This window comes from Falco cherrug, chromosome Z (assembly GCF_023634085.1).
Source record: "Falco cherrug isolate bFalChe1 chromosome Z, bFalChe1.pri, whole genome shotgun sequence".
Lineage (NCBI taxonomy): Eukaryota > Metazoa > Chordata > Aves > Falconiformes > Falconidae > Falco > Falco cherrug.
The window spans coordinates 78549466-78570706 of record NC_073720.1 but is presented as its reverse complement, the minus strand read 5'-3'; the positions used below and the strand labels follow the sequence as shown (position 1 = coordinate 78570706).

At 36.3% G+C, this 21241-nt stretch overlaps 1 protein-coding gene across 2 annotated transcripts in view; it reads right to left on the bottom strand.

The window, feature by feature from the left end:
- Positions 1-21241, bottom strand: part of KIAA0825 (KIAA0825 ortholog) — a 252866-nt gene that overhangs the window by 131908 nt on the left and 99717 nt on the right. For both annotated transcript variants that reach the window (XM_055699905.1, XM_055699904.1), the window contains 4 exons: positions 18096-18206; positions 12794-12933; positions 2678-2866; positions 934-1167 (listed from right to left, as the gene is read on the bottom strand). In XM_055699905.1, the coding sequence (XP_055555880.1) occupies positions 934-1167; positions 2678-2866; positions 12794-12933; positions 18096-18206 (674 nt within the window). The remainder of the gene's footprint in view (positions 1-933; positions 1168-2677; positions 2867-12793; positions 12934-18095; positions 18207-21241) is intronic.

Here is a 21241-nt window from a genome sequence, read left to right as displayed (position 1 = left end):
TCAGCTTGCACATCAGTTCAGGCTTAGCAATAGCCTAAAAAAGCCATACAAGTGCTAGATTACAGTGAGATTGCAGCGAGATTGCAGTGAGCACACTGCTGCATAAATGTGCCTCAACATGCAGAAGATACATGGCAAGAATGGATTCATGCCATGGCTTGCCCACAATCCACCTATTCAAAACTTCATGCCAGAATATACTACAGTGATACTACTGTATTGAAAATAATCAGGTAATACTTTGTGGCAATAAATTTATGGTGAAATGTTTCCACAAGTTAGCCTTTTGAAATGACAGATGCTTTAGACACTGTAGGCTATGAATGTATATACCAGAAATTAACTTTACATGTAATCACCTTCAAAACATACCCTATTATGTATATTATTTCTCTTTATTCAACAACAAAGCAGTAGCATATTTCACAACACTTTCAGTGCTATTCAAACATCAGTTGTTGGGATGTAAAGTTGGGATGAATAAATTGTAATCATTTCAGTCAGAATTGCGCATCTAAGTCTAAACAGTCCTGACTAAAAAGATGACTAAGGAAGAACTGGTTACAGCCATTACGTCAAGAGCATAGGCACCATGCTCTGCTCTGCCTTTAATCCCACCTTAATACTGCCAGGTGCTAAAGATATATTCAGTACTACTACTAGTATTAGCATCAGTACTATTACTAGCATCAGTACTAGAATGCTGATTATTTTGAAAAGTTTACGTATTCATGGGCATAAGTCTCAAGAAAGAATAACTGAATTTTAACGCCAAGTACTTAAAAAAAACCCACACACAATGTTTGGAAATTGATCTGTTCGTGGTCAAACTGCAACACTCACAAACCGTAACTGCTCAATTCTGTTATGTACTCATTAAAGTGGTAATGACCTCTTGTGACAAATTTATAAAACAGAATAAATTTCACCCACATTTCCCAGATTCTTTTCTCTTCATTTCCCGAGGAGTGTAATTCCATTCCTTTGGAACTGTTTTCAGTAAACTTTCAGGAACTATTTGCTTGTGCTGGTATGTTCCGTAGTTTTCTGTTGCCTCCCATGAATGCATCAAAGAAATTATCTGCTTCACTATACCCTTGACTGAATTAATCAAAGTCAACTTCAAGCATCTGATAACCTCTGGCTCCGGCTCACCACAACTGGAAACTTCAGAAGGAAGAGTTATTAAATATTCAGTACGTGTAGTAATTTGTGTAAATCTGTTTCAGAAAGAAGTGTTTCAGAATTCTTATGGAAAGAAAAGTAACGATGTTATGATTCATAATAACATAGACTTATTACTCTGTTACAAATTAAAGAAAGGCATATAAAGCAAAACAATGTAGCATCTTGTGCCATCTTAATATAGTACTGACAAAAATACAATGTAATTTATTTCTTTCATCCTCATTTCTCCATCAATATGTTTCTAAAAAGTTAATTTAAGCTGATTGATGTCTTCCTTTTTATATGGAATACATTAAATTACATGTTAGACATCAATGAAGCAAAGAGATATACCTCTTTTTTTCTACGTCCTTCCTTGTATTGATAGTACTAATGAACTTCTATTTGTTAGATACCCCAACCTTTACGCTAGAGCACAGCAGAGAAAGAAAAGCTATTTTGGAAGCAAAAATGCATAGAAATTATAGTCATCAACAGGGAGACAGCTTGTTATCAGAGATTGCATGTTGAAAATGGACCATCCTGAATACAGTTATTGACATTACAAAAAGTATCAATCTTCTCCGCATTCTTAATACCACAGAGAATTGCAGTTTCTCCATCACCACAGAGTAGCAGTTCTCAGGCAGAGTGATGCAGGACTCATCCAAGATGTCTTTTGACATGTTAGGTCCTTTGCTCATATGTCTGTACTTTCTGCTGATCTAAGTTTTAGTCTTCTCTGCATGACCTTTCTGGACGTTTCCATGCAACATTTCTGTATTTTTCTTCCTCTCAGACTTTACTTTTTGCAATCCCATTTTTCCCTGAGGAATACCTGAGAACTTTTACCACCAGTGTTTTCAACTTCATGATGTTCATAATTCTGTTTCCCCTCTTACATATCCCATTTTCTTCTTTTTCTTTTGAGCTTTCCTGCATTTCAGCCATCATTTGCAAGATCACCCTTCTAAACTCACCTCTCTTTTCTGGTTGAACACTGCTTTTCCCTGGGGGCAGAGTTAGTTGGTCTAATTGTGAGGGCAGCTCTCCCTCCGCTTGGAAAATCAGGAGCCCGTCTGCCTCTTGCCAGCAGAGCCTATATGCCCATCAGACTATATCTCCCTCAACAGGAGTCCTTCCTTTTCTTTTACCACTCTCCTTTAATTGTTTCTTAGTTTTCAATTGTGGCAAAGGTCTGGATCTATTACGTGCACAGAAACAAAGAACCTGTATTGGTAGAGAGCTACAGAAACCATCTGCTGCCAGCCTGCTGGTAAGACAGATGCTTAAGGAAAGCAGACTCGGTTGACCACACTGCTCCATAACCTCTGCTTTCTTCTAAATTTTCACCAGTCCTGCCATGAACTTGCTCAAAACACTTCGATCACATATAATTTTAAAGTAAGCTACCATAATTTCATCTGATTTAAAACTGATATGCTCTACGTGTCTGAAAACTGACAATGTTTAACATCAGATTTTAAATACTTATTAACAAATTAAATACCTGTCATATTGTATAAGCACTTCCACAACTGCTCTTTTTCCATGTATGACTCAAAAGCAATGCCAAGAGATTTGGGTGATAAAGTGCAGTAAGACAGTACCATGAAGATTGTTTCGATCAGAGTAGGCTCTTTGTTATTTATTTGCTCTAAGAGAGAACTTTGTTCATCACGACTCAGTACTTCATTTCCTTCAAAATAAAAAAAAAAGGTTACAATAATTTCCAAGTAATTCAAGTTCACAGTAATAAACAGTATTAATCAAACTGCAAACTGTATCTGAGTAATATTTCAAACAACAGTAATACAGATACTGAAATCTGATTTTCATTTGCATAATGACATTTCACTGTCCTCCTGAATTATATGTAGCCGTTAAAAAAAAGACTCATACATGTTTACAAACTATGGAATATGCCTACTTAATTAAAAATGCACACAATATATAATGGACATTTGATTATTTACTAAATAGTGATCTAAAGTAAATTGTACCACTTCTGTAGAATCACAGTCAAAAAGTTATTACTGCTTAAATCCTCTTACCAATGTATTAGTCACGTGAAATAACAGAACTCTAGTTATATAAAATAAAGCAAAGTAGCAGCTGCATACTGCCCAAAATGTGTTTGCTTCGTTTTTCAGAAGATGAAATGAAGAAATCAGTCCTGCAAAACAAAACCTCAGCCCTGCTAAGATACAGATAATTGTGTCTTTACAGACAACTAGTGAATTTCATAGAGTTGTGAGGTAACAGCTTACCTAACATGTATTTCTAAATGTTTTTTATAACCATTGTAAAACATTCTCCCAGCCAAAAGATAGTGATGTGGCTAAACCTCTTCGAACCAATGCAACTCAGTGGCTTTGACTTGTGCTAACGTCAAAGGCCACAGTTTCCTACCTAGCTGTGGAATATGGTTTTGATGTGAACAGCCATAACATATGACCACAGCCAGAGCCAATTAAACACTTCTAATTTAAGTTTCTAGTTTGCAAAACGGGAAGTTTCTATACAACTGATACAGATAAAATTATGCTTGAAAATGTCCTTGTTTTATGTCAGTCTGGCTGCCCTTATCTTCACAATCTGTGCAGGAGAAAGACAGGAGAGACTAAATTTCTAGGGTGCCTTTTTTGAGTGGTTCAAACAGTCTCCAAAATCCACCACAGTGGAAAACTGCTGTTTTCTACCCAGCTCTGAATGACTTCAGAATGTTGTAAAACTAAAAAATATCATTTTACTCTCCTCTGAATTGCTAAAATCGATTCCACACATTCTTGTAAACCACTCAGTCTGGGCAGCCCATAGGATGTAGAAAGCTGAAAAACAAGACCAGTGATTTCACAACCAACAAGCTCTGCGTTTTTCTCCCGAAGGAAGAATGCAGATCACCAAATCACAGCATGGTGGGGGTTGGAGGGGACCTCTGGAGACCACCTAGGCCAAGCCTCTGCTCAGGCAGGCTCTCCTAGAGCAGGTCACACAGAGTTGCCTCCAGGTGTGTTTCAAGTGTCTCCAGAGAAGGAGACGCCACAGCCCCTCTGGGCAGCATCTTCCACTGCTCGGTCACCCTCAAAGGAAAGAAGTCCTTCTCAAAGGAAAGAAGTCCTTCCACGGATTCAGATGGACTTTCCCGTGATGCAGTTTGTGCCCGTTGCCCTTCGTCCTGCCGCTGGGCACTACTGAAAGGGGCCTGGCCCCCTCCTCTTGACACTTGCCCTCAAGTGATTTGCAGACGTTGACAAGATGCCCTCCCAGCCTTCTCCTCTCCAGGCTAAACCAGCCCAGCTCTCCCAGCCTTTCCTCAGCAGGCGGGTGCTCCAGCCCCCTCATCGCCTCTGCAGCCCTCCGCTGGGCCCTCTCCAGTGGCTCCCTGTCCCCCTTGAACTGGGAAGCCCAGCACGGACACAGCACTCCAGATGCGGCCTCAGCAGGGCAGAGCAGAGCAGGAGGATCACCCTGCAACCACAGCCCTACAACCACACACAGATCTCTAAATCTTCCTCTTTATTCCCCACGCTGCATGTGTTGGTGTACAGGCATTTCAGACATGTAATGGAGCATGCAGGTTTCCCAGGAGGGGAGCAAAAGGATCCACCATAGCCACACGCACCCCTGAAGTGGCTGGCTGCCTGGTACTCATCTTGGGAGGTGGCTGAGGAACACACATCGCTGCTTTGGTTGACCTGTCTTATTCCTCAGTTGTATGCGATAGCGTGAGCATTGCGCCACACTGGACCACTCCCCCTGAGTCCTTCGGTTTAAATCCCGCCTCACCAAGCTGGCCAGCCTGCAGTCAAAGAGTCCCTTGCCTCTTCTAGACAGGTGGATCCCATCCCTCCCTAACAGGCTATAGTCAAAGAACATCCCATTGTCACAAAAGGCAAACTCCTCATGATGGCACTGGCCACAATGGCAGAAGTTGATGTGCATTATATGTCTACTTCTGTTTGCATCCTTTCCTCTTACTTGTAAAATGGAAGACAAAATAACTTGGGCACCAAAATGTTTCACTTGCACCACCAGGGTTTTATAGCCTTCCTTGATTCTGCCCAGGTTCTGGCTTGTGGCATCATTCGTGCCCATGTGAAAGATCAGAAGAGGATAATGTCCATGCTTTTGACGAGGTGCGGCAGCCTCTCAGCAATACCTCGGATCTCAGCTCCTGGAAGGCAGCATACCTCACGTGCTTCCCTGTCAGGCTGGCAGATGGGTGCCTCGGTGCCCCCATAACAGAGAATCACCCACTGCAAGCACCTGCCACTTCTTTTTGCAATAACCAAGGTGAGCTTATCAGCGATAAGAATTTTTTTTAGTCAGTCAGCTATGAGCTGCCATATTTTGCTGAGACACCTTCCAATGTCAAATGCTTCTGAGCAAAGAATCAAATGAATTCTGCTAATTCTCTCAAACCAGTGATATGTTGTCTAATATGGATATGACAAAGAAAGAACCAAGAAAGCACAAAAAGCAGTTCCAGAAGGAAAACTCAGAGGTATTCAAATTGTGAGATGAAAATCTGAATTGAACTTTGGTTGTATTACTATAAGGTGGGTTTTTTAAAAAAATTACTTTAACCAAATTCTAGGGAGGAGGGTTTACTGATATTTTAAATACTATGTAAACTTTCTTTGCAGAATATGATGGGAAATGGCTTTGTTTAAAGGGGCTTTATGACTTGAAATTAAGCCTAAATTTGCTTTATGATCTTGCCACTTGGAAAGTTTCAGTCACAACTTATAAATAACTTCTCTCATCGACTTAGTGCTACCAATAAATGTAGATAAATGGAAAGAAGTATAAAGGAATTCTGTAGGGGGTTACATATATATCTTCTTATAACTAGTGTATCATACAAGCCCTGTGCTTTTAAGCAGAGATCTTCAGGAATCCACTGGGAAAGCATTCTGAGGCTAAACGTAACAAGATATGTAAGCTTTCATCAGCTTTTTCTTGTTCTACCCTGAAGCAAATGTTGCCCTTGTTGTAAGAATATCTGACCCTTCAAAGCTCAGGTTGAAACGAGTTTTCTGACTGATGAACTGGCATGGATCATAGAATCATAGAATATTTTGGGTTGGAAGGGACCTTAAAGGATAATGTCAGTTGGTTGAAAGGTTTAGCCAGTTGATCAGTATAGCTAGCTAAATATTATGAATTAGCAGTCTACACAAAGATAAGTAGATTTCTCTTGCCTTAGAATTTTTCTTCAACGTTTATTAGCTCACCTGTCATAACATTAAATATTCATCTTACTTTGAACTCTAATGCAGCCTTCTTGTTAATCCTCACATAAGAACAGTATTTATATGATAGGCATCATACTCATTGCCCACCGATGCTTCCCTATATACATATACATATACATATACATCTTCCCTCCACTCACTGCATTTATGTATCAAAAGCTAATCTGTGAAGGGAATCTAAAACTCCTATAGGTAGCTCAAAGGAGATGCTTCTTTCTCATTTTAGCAGGACTTGCATCATACATAAATATGGCTATATACTTATCTTAGCTACCTGTTAAAGAGAATCTGCTATTTGTTATTTCCATATAGCATAATGTTCCATATTCATGGAGGATGACAAAATAGATAGAAAATGTTAATATTATTAAATAATATCTTTATAAGAAAAGTATATATCTAGCAAATAACAGCTATGCCCTAACCAGTCACAATGAATCATTCTTCCTATGACAAAATAATGCACTTAACCTCCTGGGATAGTAACATGTATTTTAAAAACATATCTTCAGAGAGGCAGACTTACAAGTGTAATTTATCCATATTTCTTTCTTACTGATAGAAATACCTCCCAGTAGCTTGCTGACATTATCACACTCATCCAGCTCTTATCTGCCACTGGTTTAGCCATGAAATGAATCTTACTGAATTTAGAAAATCTTCTGTTATTGACTCTAGACTTCTCTTTCCCTAGTGAATCCTTACAAGACAGACAAGCTATAAATAGTTATGCTGTCTTTTTTGACCAAAAGAGGTAGTCAAAATTCAAATTTATACATGCTGTTTCATTTAGGAAGAGAAAGTAAAGATGGAACCAGTTATTTCCGATATGGTACTTTTACTTCCAAAGAGCATAAAACCTCTGCTTTCTTTATAGTTTAAATCACAGCAGCTGATGAAGAAATAAAGAATGCAAAAAAGATATACTTTATTTGTTTATGGAACCAAACCTTTCGGCAGGCACTCTGCACTACTTGCTTCTTTGCTCTATATTCTCAGTGCTTCTTCTGTCACTGGCTTCTTTCCTATTCTTTTTCTGACTGTGTTCTGGTAGATCATTTTACTTGTCTCTCATAGAGTTGCTCCTCTCCAATGCAATCATCATTCTCCAATCAGTCTTGACAGCTAAAATCTATTGTAAATTTTGAATATGGCTTCATTTTGGCAGAAAGTCTATTATTTTAGTTTTTAATTCCAGAAAGAAATTTTAGATCATATTACTTCTATATTGAACAAAATGCAGACCTTAACCCTACGTAGTCCAATTTAGTAAAACCCAGACAATAATATCCCCTGTATTAGCTGCCACCTGTGAATCCAGTGACAACTAAAAAGCTCAACAGAAGACAAAAAGACTACCCATAAATTATTAACATACAAGCAAACTGCTTCTGTGCCCATATATTTATACATCACCAATCTTGTAGCATTTTACTCTCATTCAACTCCCTTTAGAACTTTTTCTCCGTAAGCATTTTATTTTCAACTATCTGAGAAGATACTTCGATGAATGAATCTCTGGGTTAATGGCTTCTGTGAAATCTATCTTACTTGTGTCAAACAGAAAAAATCATTACTACCAGAATACCTCCAGCATTGATTTTATGGGATAGTACGTTGAAATTGTGACATTCTGATAGCCAGAATTTGAGGAGGCAATATTAAATGTAGTCCTATGGCCACATTACCTCCTTTATATTACTCCATGTATTGGGATTGATACTGGAACAGGTTACCCTCTTAAAATGTATTCAGCGTAGAGCTCTACTGTAGCAAGAACTTCCTACCAGCAATGACTAGGTCTTTGACAAGCTACCCATATGACCATATATTACAGTCACAGAGATACACAGATATATCACAAAGACTATCTTCACACTTTGTCAAGAGGAAGAATATAATTATCAGCAGGGCTCTGTAACAGTCCAAATGGAAATTACTATTCAATATTTCAGAAACTCCATAAAATCTGTTTACTGTTTTCTTTAGCTTATCACTGGAAAGTCATCAAAAGGAATAGGGTACCTGATTAAGGTTGCTTTTCTATCAATCTTCCAGTGAGATTTACATTGTGCCAGTAAACCCTTCTACCATTTCACCACATTGGTTATGCAGGTAGAGTATCCAATAAGTTTATCGGTCTGATGAGTATTTTGAGGAGACACCACTTTTAAAATAAGGTTCTGACCTTTTGTTGTTAGGCTACCATGATACAATTTGCTGTCATGAAGAAGCTAAGAGAAGTTTCAGGTGTTCTGGAGTCCGTACTCACACACCTCATCCTGAATGATCCGCAAATATCTGGAGGACAGAGCTATCTCTGCACAAGCATATAAATTCCTCTAAGAGACTTACCTGTGCTCTCCTAATGAAGACAGTGTTGCTGGTTTGATTTTTGGGATAAAACTATATTTCCCAAAACTGTGTGTGCTTGAACCGCGGGACCAGCTCAGTTGCTAGTATTTCCAGTTGCCTGGTAGATTGTGTCTCAGGATTACTAAATCCATGGAGTTTTTACAAGGAAGTACAAAATTAATGACATTCAAGTACTTGAAACAAAAGATTTAAATTGCTATACAGTTTAGCTAACGCCAGGATTTTAATGGAGATGGTGATTTATTTAAGGAATGTACATTTTCTTTCATAATAACCCACTGCTGTCACTAAAGGTTTAGTCTAATTCCTAAGTGAGATCAGTTGGTAAAGTCTGACTGTTCTTTTAGGTTAACTTACAAAAAACCTGTGCTATTTACCTTTAAATTACTAAAATTTAATTAATTTAATGAAATATAATTACAGTTTAATTAGTGCCTAAAATTTACTTTAAAATGCCACATCACACATTGTGGCAGTTAAAGAGCTCTTCACAAGGAGCAAAGAACTGGAGTGAGGAAAAAAAATGATCTTTCCATTCTACGATATATTTTCAAGTAATTTCTCTTGCCAGGAATTGGTTTATAAAAGCACAGTCTTAGAAAAATCTTTCTATCTATTAATGTGTAGGGAGTTGGCTGTACTGCACCACAGAGTTTTACCCTCTCAGCAGGAAAACCTCCCTTCCCCACCCTGCTTATGTGTGCACAATAAATTATCCCTTTTTGAAGCAACTCACATTTCTTTGTGTCAATTTTCAGATTTGCAGCTTTAAACTTATCACAGAACATTTGCAAATGTTACTATCAGTTCTTATTTCAAAGTTTTAGTGGGGACCAGGATATCGTCTAGGTTTAATTGTACAGGTGACACAATACCGTCTTCATTAGTCCCTCAAATCTGCATCGCGTAAGCCAAAAGTATTAGGTGAAAGTGCCAATGGCCTTGTCCTGCTGTGAAAGCAGTTTTCTTCTAGTTTATCTCCACATGCCAGTATTCACTTTAAAGTTGTGTGTAGAAAATGAAATTAAATCTCTGTAACAACTGGAGCCTCACTTACTTATTGTAATGAATATGATTTTTTTTAAAAAAGGAATACATTGCTTTTTTTATTGTACAACATTAACTTGGTGCTGCCATTTCTACTCCTTAAACGAAGTACCTATGAGGCCCAAGGACCAATGGAAGGCCTTGGATGTGTGCTTCTGACAATCTCCCAGAGACCTCTTTCTTATCTGCTGTTGGTAAATTGTGAGGTGTCTGTTGACTGCTGAGGTTCCCTTTGGTGTTAACCCTCTGTTGGGCCAGTGTAATCCAATAAAGATATTGCTTTTTATTTTACCATGCAAAGAACTCCTGGTTCCTGGAAATAAAGGCTCTCAAATGAAAAGTCACAGACTGTTCTGCTGGTATGTCATGCATTTAGAGCAAGTTTAGCAGAAATTCTCAGAGTTCACTTTCACCCTTCCTGTTTTCTTATTAGCATCTGCTGGATTCAATGACTCGCATTATGCAAGCACCACTTTCTTTATTCCTCTATTATTTGTTGCTTGTCAAAATAATCCATTTCTGTTTCATATCCATGGGTGATAAAGCAATTGTGGTAAAAAATTCTGCCAAGAAAACTGCAAAACTGTTTATTCAGAAAACTAACACAGTACCAGCTACCCTTCATTATTTCTCACTGTAAAGGCACACGCTTCACTCACTCAAGAACATGTGTTTTAAGAAATTTTCTGAATGCTGGACCTACAGAAAACAACTTTAGGACTATATTACACTGTAATTAACTGTAACTCTATTGAATAACACCTTGGTTATTTAGACTCGTAGTTTAAGTTATAGAGGTCCAATATGCAAATCTGATTTTTTGACTGTTTTTTTCAGTTGCCTTTATGCAGCGGCCATACACAATGGAGACAAATCAGCAGTTCAGTCTTGCGTATCCTGATCTATTGCCTTTAGTATTTTTGATGCGATAACTTCATATGTGAGGAGCATTTTAGTTTTTACGTACGTTATATATATACCACATCATTCAAAAAAATTTCAAAAATCCAAATCCTGTCACCTCGCTGTTCAGACAGCTTATATAGAATTTCAAGAGCTTCAACAAATATGATAACCTTCTAGTAATATTTAGCAACAGTAAACCATGCATACATGCATTCCCCCAAAATACTCCTCCTGATGAGAAAACTTTGCCAATCCCAACAGTAGTCCCTACTATGACAGGGAATATATGGTATTTCTGACCCTCACCAAGCGACAACCATATGAGAACAATGGGATTGGCAAGTAAATTAAACGTGCTTGTGTGATGCCTACTGTAAGTATCCCAAAGTATTGCTACATTAAAAAAAAAAAAAATGTTACCGTTATCTAAAATCATCAACATATAAGCACCTATTTAAAGAAAAATCTTGCCTTCCGGCCTGCTTTTCAAAGAAAAATGGAACAACTGAATGTAAAAGAAAGTAAAATGTGAGAAGGCTTTTCCTATTCAAAAAATTCTTATCATCTAGTTAAATACCAGGGAGTTTTGTTATCACTAGGGCAAATCACTCAAAAACTATGGTATACTTAGCTTTTTATCTGTTTTCATGCATAAGACTTCACATTGCAAAATTTTGCTGTTGATGAGCACGTAATTCTTTAAGCCTTTTATCCTACTGAACAGAAGAATCCAAAACTGTCATTGCCAGTAGTATGGTGTAGCTTATTAGCCCAACTTCCCTTGTACTAATACATAACAGCTCATGTGCTAAAAAAAAATAATTAGATTATATAGCATCAGAAAGCTGCTGTACAGGAGAATGAATACAGAATACAATAATTTTATCACTAGGTAATTAACCCTATTGAAATTAATTTAGAAGATATGGATCATCACAGGTTTTAACTTTCTCTAAAATGGAAGTTTATTCATACCAATATTGTAATTACATTAATGAAGTCTGTACAAATAGCACATTTTCTAATTCAAGGTAGCATATATTTCCCCGAAACTCAAGAGGTTGGTCAGTCAATAGATTAATACATTCTGTCACTTAATACCTGTGATAATTTAGGCAGCTAGTGAAATTCAATACTGGATAACACTAGGGTAGGAACATGATCCTGATAAAACATTTGTCAGTCTTTGTAAAAGATGACAGGTATTTGAATAGGCAAGCGGATGTAGTGCAGCTTTCAGTAAGCTGACAGAAGTGGAAGCAATGTTGTACCCCTGACAAATGTTAGACCACTTTAAAATGACAGAATCAGAATTGTGGTATACCTAATATTATGTAGACCTAAGAGTTTTTCTGCGAAGTAGGGAGAATTCCTTTGCTAAAGAAAGATAGAAACTGAGACCCTCATTCGCTATTACTGCAAAATTGCGTCAAACAGGTGATTATACTATTAGATTTTCAAAAAAACTGATCATTGGATCCGAAAGCTATTAAAAGGAAAGATGTGATAAAGTTTGCTGCTTCAAACACAGTATTAGCAGAATGACAAGAAACCATGTAGAGCCATTCTTTTATTTGTTCTACTTTCATAACGGCATTAACGAGAGTATTAACAACAGGAAGAACACAAATGTACTTCTAGAATGCCTACAATGATAAACATGCAGTATCCTAAAGAAAACCTCTAGAAGCTTTCCACTGTTGACCCATAATTTTGAAAGTGATCTTTCAGACAACTAATCCACACTTTTAAAAACCTGAGTAAAGCAGTTGTGGTATCAGAGCTCTGTTAAATTCAAATTCACTTTGACACCTCTGCATGTACTAAAGCAGCCTATTTTATCAAATTGTAGTCCGCTCTGAAACTATGAATACTCAGATTGACTGCAAAATGTTCTCATTAAAAGTGTTGTACTGATAACTGAATGGCCACTGATACCCCCAAAAAGTGGCTGACAGCCTTCCTTCAGTATTTAAATAGTTAAAAATGAATTTGTGTTTCTCACTGATGTAAGGATTGAAAGTATAAATACTTACTTGAACTTCTCAGTAAAATTTTCACTAAGAGACAATCATGATGTAGCAACGTTTCCAAAAGCAAGTTCCAATTACAGTATGGCTGGGATAAGAGCAGTTTCAGCTGACCCTGGGCTGCCATTGCTCTGGCTGATGGAGTCCTTTCAAAATATAAGATAAAGACAGAATAATGTAGTTAATTTATCTATGAAATTAATATCCTTAAAGTGCAGATGTAATGCTAACTCCCTTAAATGTCAATTCCTCCCAGATTACTCTGAAAACACTTTCATGCTTGCTTACTTTAAGGCAGCTCAGGGTAGGAATTACATTTAATCTCAACTAGCTAAAAGCAAATTAACATTTGGTAGTCTGCCAAAGTTATAACTGATACAAAGCAACCTCCCTTATCTCTTTCATGGAACCATGTTTGCCTTGTTCTACCACGCAAAAAGGATTTTTTTTGTGCACTTGAATAAATTCAAGGCTATTATTCTTTAGTTTACTATTACACTAATTTTTTAGTAACAGCTCTGAAGTGTCCTTGATGAAGTATATGAAGCTCTCAATTAAAAAACAGAGAGAATGCTCAAAGGGGCTGCAAGATTCCACATCAGGTTGACCAATTCTTACATGTCCTGAAAAATCCACCTGATATATTAAACCAGTTGGATAACTGCTTTGACAGTAGGGAGAAGTGAGAAAGCATAGCAGTACAAATTCATTAGCTTTTAAGGAAATTGCAGTTTGTTTTCTGTTTGCGGTTTCCGTGTTCCGTAGAAGTTTAGGTTTCCCAACAAAAATATTCCATGGCTTCTTCTGAACTCAGCCAGTGACCCAACACCAAATGCTGAACTCACATTGGAGCAATTAAATAAAAATTAAAAAATATTGCTAAAAAAAAATAAATCTTGTCCTGCAAGATATTTATCACTTATTGTATTTATTATTTTCTCCTTCTTGAAATGTTTTTAAAAAAGAAGTTTTCAAAATCAGGTTTTGGATAATGTTTTTCTTTGAAAGCTTAATTTTTCATTATTTTGAAGGCTTTACTAAATTTCAACTACTTAGCCATTGTATTTATTCTATTTTGGCTTCAAGTTTATACAATAGTTGCTAATGCTGAAATTTTATGCACCGCATACGTAAACTTTTATGCACATAAATTTTACATGCACCAGTGTAAAAACTACATATGCACTGATGCGTTAACTATGCAGGCATAGACATCTGCCAGTACACACACTATACCTTCAGCATCAGTTGAAGCCTTCTTCATCAGGAGCTACATTTTCCTGTCAGACTAGAGAAGGATTTATATGCCCCTGCACATATACTTCATGTGCCATTTACACACAGCTACTGGGACAGAGCTAAATTGGATTCATGCATCTGTTCTAATGGAGGGCAACTTCTCTGTTATGTTGCACACTTCTGTGACCATCTGACTCAGCCAAGTGTGCCATCACCCAGCCTGGCTTGCATCGCACATGAAAAAAACCAGAGATGACTACACAAAAATGCTGCTCTTCAGCCAAGGTTGACATACAGACAATACACCTAATACAAACCTACAATGCCCGGAAATGAAAATGCCAGCTGATGTACTCCTCTAGTTTAGTCTCTCACATATGGATGTTTACATTACCAGAAAAGCAGTATGCCACATAACTTGCAGGACAACCTTGAAGTAACCTAAGGAAACCAAGCTTCCATAATCCCATTTCCCAGCAGGACCTTCACATTGTGCACTTATGTCAAAACTTCACAGTTAATACTGTAATAGCCGTTTTCATAAAGAAGGATTCTACACAGCACAGCTTTAGGGGTTTTAACAGTAAAGCAAATACCTATGAGTTAATAGCAATGTACATGCCATGAAATCCTACGTACAGCTTTTGTGATTTACACATGATGACGTAACACTGGCTTAGCAATTACATTTTTCCATTTAAGTGCATACTAGATTCTGATATTATTTATCAAAAATATATACATGTGTACATTTAGATCCTGACAAAACTTGCAGCCAAAATAAAGTTTCCATATTTAAAACACATCTTGCATTCAAACTTTCAACATTAAGGCTCTGAGTTCTTCATAGTATTATCTTCATTTCTGTGTGTTCAAGATTAGCTACAGATTATATAAACTCTAACACATGTTAAGAGTAGCTAGTAATTAACGTTTAAATTAAAACAATTACTGTATTCATACTAGAATTAGTGCTGTGGCTGAAGGCAAACTCAACGCTTTGCTAATTCAGCTAAAATACATGGGCCAGTTTCATTTTCTTTCTCCCTTGAATGCCACATTATCATATCTAATAAGGTCATTCATTGTCTTCAAAATGTAGGAAAAGGGACAAGTTTGGTCACTTAGATTTATGAAGGACAATATTTTAAATTACTTTAGAAATAAATGCCATTTTTAGAATATTTGAGTTGAAATAAAACTTGTCTGTCATTGACCAGATGGGAAGTTATCATGTTGTAATATACACCAGTTCTTGGCTCTTTAAGCCTCTTGCAAATTGAAATGTACAATGGTGTGACTCACTTGGAGGAAAAATAAAATATAGCAGATATTCCCTACAGCCATGAAGCTAGCACCAATAAATGCACTGAGAAGTTTTGTAACGTGCATATGGAGAGGCATATGTTCTCCCATCCTCATAGCTCAGTACTAGTGAAAATAAGACTAGCCTCATAAAAAGTGACAAAAGGTGAAGTACATATAAATATCACACATATAAATGTTCAGTTTTGTACAGTGAAGGAAAAAAACCCCAGAACTCTGATTTGCAAATGGTATGATTATAAACCCCAAATAAAGCAACAAATGAATCGTAATTACCACTAAAAAAACCTGTAATATAAATTATCAGCAATTATTTAATTTAATAACCAGCTATGTTATTTTGGTTGGTATCCCAGACAGAAAAAAAGAAAACTTCAAATGGTAAGTTCAAGACTTTATAAGGCAAATAAACATTAACGTAAGTTCTTGTTAACCACATTGACAAAGATGTTGAAGTCAAATAGATATAAGAAAACAGACAGTAGACATTTTTAGGCATGAAAAATAATGTAGTAAATCTGCTTAAATAGTAAAATTGTAAACAAAATAATTTCAGGAACTAACAAAATTTTGTCTTGAAATACCATGCTTAGGAAAAGCAAATACCTAACATGCATATTTATGCCAGGTTAGAGTCTTCTGTTAAAAATTAGGTGGCCACAGTTGGGAGGTGTATAATGGCCTGTGCTTCCAAGTTTGTTACGGACAGTGAACACACATTTTTATTAGATGCAAGAAGTAAAACAATAAAACTATTCAGGAAGAATTAGGATGCTCTAAAAATAGACTTTTGCAATACTTTAACATAATGTGTCTTGCTAATACTGCAAATACAGTATTTCAAGAAAGAAAAGCTTCCATGACATAAATATACAGTGCAAAACCAATAAAAACACATGAACACCTCAGAATATGTCCCTCAAACTACTTCATTACATACAGGATCTTTAATTGTTTTTTCTGAGCAGCTGAACGATGTGTTGTTAAAAGAAAACATAAAGCACTTTACTCACATAATTTACTCATTATCACCAGGACAGGATACATAGCTTCATATACCCGGAACATCCTCACACAGGTACACTAACCGTAACTTAGAGATATGCTTTCTTTTGGACTCCTCCCTTTCCCATTTGGTGATCAAGAAGATGTATATTATCTCACCTTTCACAATGGCAAAATATGTAAATGCTGGATAGCTCTGGAATAGTTTTATGCTACTTATTCAAGACAAATATGTCCGAAATAGCATCTGTAAAATCCTAATTCCACTTCGAAAAAGAGAATCGTGTCAGACTGAAATAGCACCAGCATTTCCTTTAAGTATTTTTTACACAGCAGAGGGTACTCACTTGTGAAGCCATTTTCTACAACTCATAATTCGCAGCATAATTTAAATTTTGAATACTGGCCTTGGATTAGGGCATCAAAAAGCTTATAGTCTTTTCTACAGTAAGTCCTTAATGAAGCATAAATGTTCCCAGAAATAGAGTAGATCCCTTTTTAATTGATCATGCAGTCATTCCCTCTCCTATAGCCCCCCTCCTCCTCTCCTTTCTCTCCACCCATGCATAACTTAAAAAGCCAATGGCAAATTTCCTCCAGGCTCAACTGAGAGGTAAAAACACATGATCTTTCAAGCTTCAGAAAAACTGAAATTACTCTTTCAAGCAGGGAAAAGGACACATTCTGAATTCAACAGTTACCCACTCTGTTTGGCACTTTGGTTAGCCAACCACACAACTTTGATTCAGTCACAGCATTATTGCCTCTGGTTTGGCAGTTATCAGAGGCACCAGGGAAGAGATAACAGTGCTACTGGACATGTAGTCAGGAGTGAAGGCTATGGAGAGAAATCAGCATGTTTTGTGTAGCATGGGGCAAAATCAGAGGGAAGATATTGTGAAGTACAAGGTACAACATACTGTGCGTACAAGATAAGGGGTAATAAATCCACAGTACATTGGTCATCAATAGGTCACCACTCCTATGACAATGTATTCCTTCAAAATATAAACATTCTTTCTCAGAAAACAAAATAGTGACTCACAAAAGCAGGTCTTCATGAAAATGGAGAGTGAAAATCTCCCAGGAAATAACTGTTGAAGAGGAGGAGGAGGTGAAGGGGTTAGGAGAAGATCTACACCGGTGTGGGAGTGCTTCAGGTTCAAAATTAGAAAGGGAATGACAGCACAGCTGGTAACATATATCTCATATGAAACTTGTCATTATATGCAGTGATACAGAAAAAGAAATTAAGCTTTTGCCTCTAATCATGCAATAATCTCCTAAAAAATCAACTACGATCAAGCAGGATATTTTTCAATGAGTTATTTATATATCAAACGGGGTTTTTTTGACCAGCAATCATAAACAGAGAGGCATACGTTCATTATCCTCTCTTTAATTACAAGTCTTTCAAAACAGCAACTGTGCTGAAACACATTATTGTCAAGAGCTATATACCCTTTAACTAAAGAAAGAAAACCTTACAGATTATTCAAATATCAAACAGAAAGATTAGCAAAAAGCTACACAGTAGACTGCTTTCAGCATGACCTTTCTCTGAGAATCTTAAAGTTTAAAGAAATCTGCAATGAATTTAGAAAATGTTTCTGTTTTTTTAATCAGAATATTAATTAGATATTTATTCAGATACACTCTTCTCAAAATGTTGTAACAGTATTTGATTAATACTGACCATCTGCTGATACTTTTAAAACCATCGATTTCTGATACTCACTTCAGTAAGGAAGAACATGATGACTGTATGAAAAATAACCAGTGTAATGGATGGTAAAAGACTTCTGAAAAATCTTGAGGAAGATGTTCATCAGAATTGTTCAGGAATGTCCTGAAAAAAACCAAACACTTCTAAATTACATGGAAGACTGAAAATCTCTTTGGATCACTAGTACTAAATATATATATTTATGTATGTAACTAGAAGACAAAAAATACCTTTAAGATAAATAGTATTAATACATGTATGAGCGCAAGTAATTTCAAATTTATTTATCTTATGTACTGTTAAAACTTTCATTCTGTATCTTATTTGCTTTCACTCTTTGAACCTTGGTATCTAGCACTGATAGCACCGTTAAAGCAGTATGCTTCATATTTTTATTCCTATATAGTGCGTTTTCAAACTATGTTTGAAAATGCATGGAATAAGCAATTTCCTTTGCTTTCAGTCATTCATTTCTATAGCTCTTTTCTTTCTGCATAATACACGCATCATATTATCAACACTTTTATCATAAGTAAAATATCTTTCAAAATTATAACGGTTCTCATTTGAATAACATACAAGGATGTATATACTTTGGATTAAACTGACAAAAATGTGAACCAGAAGCTTTGGACCTTCACTGGCTTGTGAGAAATAGAATACTGCCTGAAAAAAATGCTGTCTTCAAGTATAAAGACTGGCAAAGAATTAGATAAACTAGTTTTATGTCACTTCTGCATTACTTCTCTTACCTAAATGATGGGAGAGGCAAAAATCAGGTATGTCCAGTCCACTGGTACTAAAAATTAACTATTTTTGTTAACTAATGATATTATATGTTTATAAATACCTATAATTATACAAACAGGATTATAGAATTTAATATTTTACTTTAATTATTATATTTTTATATAAATATAAATAAATGTATCAGTATCTGTACAATTCTGTAGCCACTACACAGCTGCAATAACGTGTGATAGGAACGGATGCTCCTTGGCCTCTTCCCTTTTTGCTCTCACTTGCAGTGAATACAATTCCAGCTGAGAGGACACAGTCTGTTATAGCCATCCCCCACAAGCCATAATCAATTATCACTTCTTTTGCACATTACTTTTCAGCTTACTTGGCTGTGAATTTTTCATCTTAATAACTTTCCTTCTCTGAAGTTTGTTTCTTTATGTATCACAGCTGGGATTTTCTAAGTTAGATAAAGACGATAACTACCTTTAAAGATGCCACTTCTACAGAACTCATTCATGGTATATTTGCTTTACTTTCTGGAGTGATTCAATGTCATTCCCACTTTTGAGTCAATACTCTTTCTATTGCAGTAAGAGTAGAAGGACATTTAGAAATACCTCAGGAAAAGACCTAAGGACTTTTGCAGGACAAGAGAATCTTTGTACAAGATATGAAAAAAGCCACAGCCAAACATGGAAACAGTGAAAGTGGACCTAAACAGAAGTGGAGACGTAATAGAAACCCATTCGAATACAGCCTTCAGGAGCCTCTAACCTAAAAAGTAAAATCTCCTCCTTCTTACAGGATGCTTTGTCACTATGGCATTAATAGCACGTGTGTTCTGCCATTTAATTATTTAACACTACTTTTTAACTCTTTTTCACAGCTGCATACAAGCAATTTACAAGTGTAGCTACGTGTCTGTGAGGCAACCGTCTGCCTGTAAGACCCCATATGAAAGAAGAGAGAGAATTACATTTTTTCAACAAGAAAGGCAGGTGTATAGCTTCTGAGCTTCTTCAAAAGATAGGGTGATTTATTTGGAAATTAATTTTACTATTAAACCAAAATCATAGGAAGAATTTACTACAGACTTCAAAATTATCTTAGAGTAAGCAATATCTGAGCAGAAGGATTAGCACATAGTGAACTTGTGCTCTTTGTGAATTCATGTAAACTTGAAGATTAAAAATAAAGCTGAGATTGTAATATCGAAAAAGGAGAACTTAAGCTAGAAAAATATTTCAGCAGATGAGAGATAGTAAGATTTTTTTTTCTCTAATTTTCTCACAGTGTTTGAATGGCCGTCTTTAAAATAATTATTTTCTAACTTAAGTTCTCCTTTTTGGGTAGTAATGTAATACAAAAAGGCAGCATCTTGTCTACTGATAGGGTATGAACTGTTTGAAGGACTTCAGGGCTAAAGCAGCTTGTTAAGTATGGTTTCTTAGCTGTCTCCTAAGGACAAGCACAGGGCAGACTTTTGGACTCTAAGGCTTATAACAAAACCTCTACAAGAATTTTTAAACTGAGATGGAGATAATCTGAGTGCTTATTGCTTAAATATTAGAGTAACTTCTAATACTGTGAAAAAAATAATAATCAAGTGTCAAAGGATAACACAATAAATCTGGTGCCAGAATTTCTCAGTGTCCACTGCTGGCTATGTAATTCTTGCCAGGGAACCCCAACTCTGTTCCAGAGAGTTTTTCAACTATTCTTCTGACAGAAGTATAATAATAGCTAGTAGGAAATTTATTTTGACTACAAGTTATGTTAAAGCAGCTGCCTATAGTCTCAAAGCAGTGGATAGAATCTGTGAAAGTATTTAATACTCCAGCAAAAGTCCAAAGTTATAGTAGTTTTATTCTTCAGTAGAGTGTGACAAGGTGAGAACTCATCTTGTAAGCCTCAGTGCAGGTGTGAAAAAATGAGATGCCAACAAGATACATCCTAATGATATTTCCTTGTAGACTTTGAAGGATTTAGCTCTGAATACGGAATAAACATCACTACAAAGCAACTTCATGAATTACAACCCTTACATATGAAAATCAAGAGAAACACTTTCAGTTTTTAAAATTGAATGACAGATATTTTTACCCAATAGACAGCAATTTTACCAATAGAATCTTTACATTCTTCTCTCAGCATTTAAGTCATTCACCTGATTTCTTGTTAGGAAAGTAAGATACAATAATTCATAGTATAAAACCACAAAAAGTTGCATCCACTTTACTCATTATGATCTTCCCTAGCAGAAAGTTTGTCATCTCCTACACAGGACAAAAGATTAAAGGATATAGAGAAAAGCACAAGAATGGATCTGCTCCAACTTGAGCAACCTTCAACCTCGTGCAGAAGACAGTGTCTACTCTGAAGTCATAAATGGTTCTGTTGTACTGCACATTGAC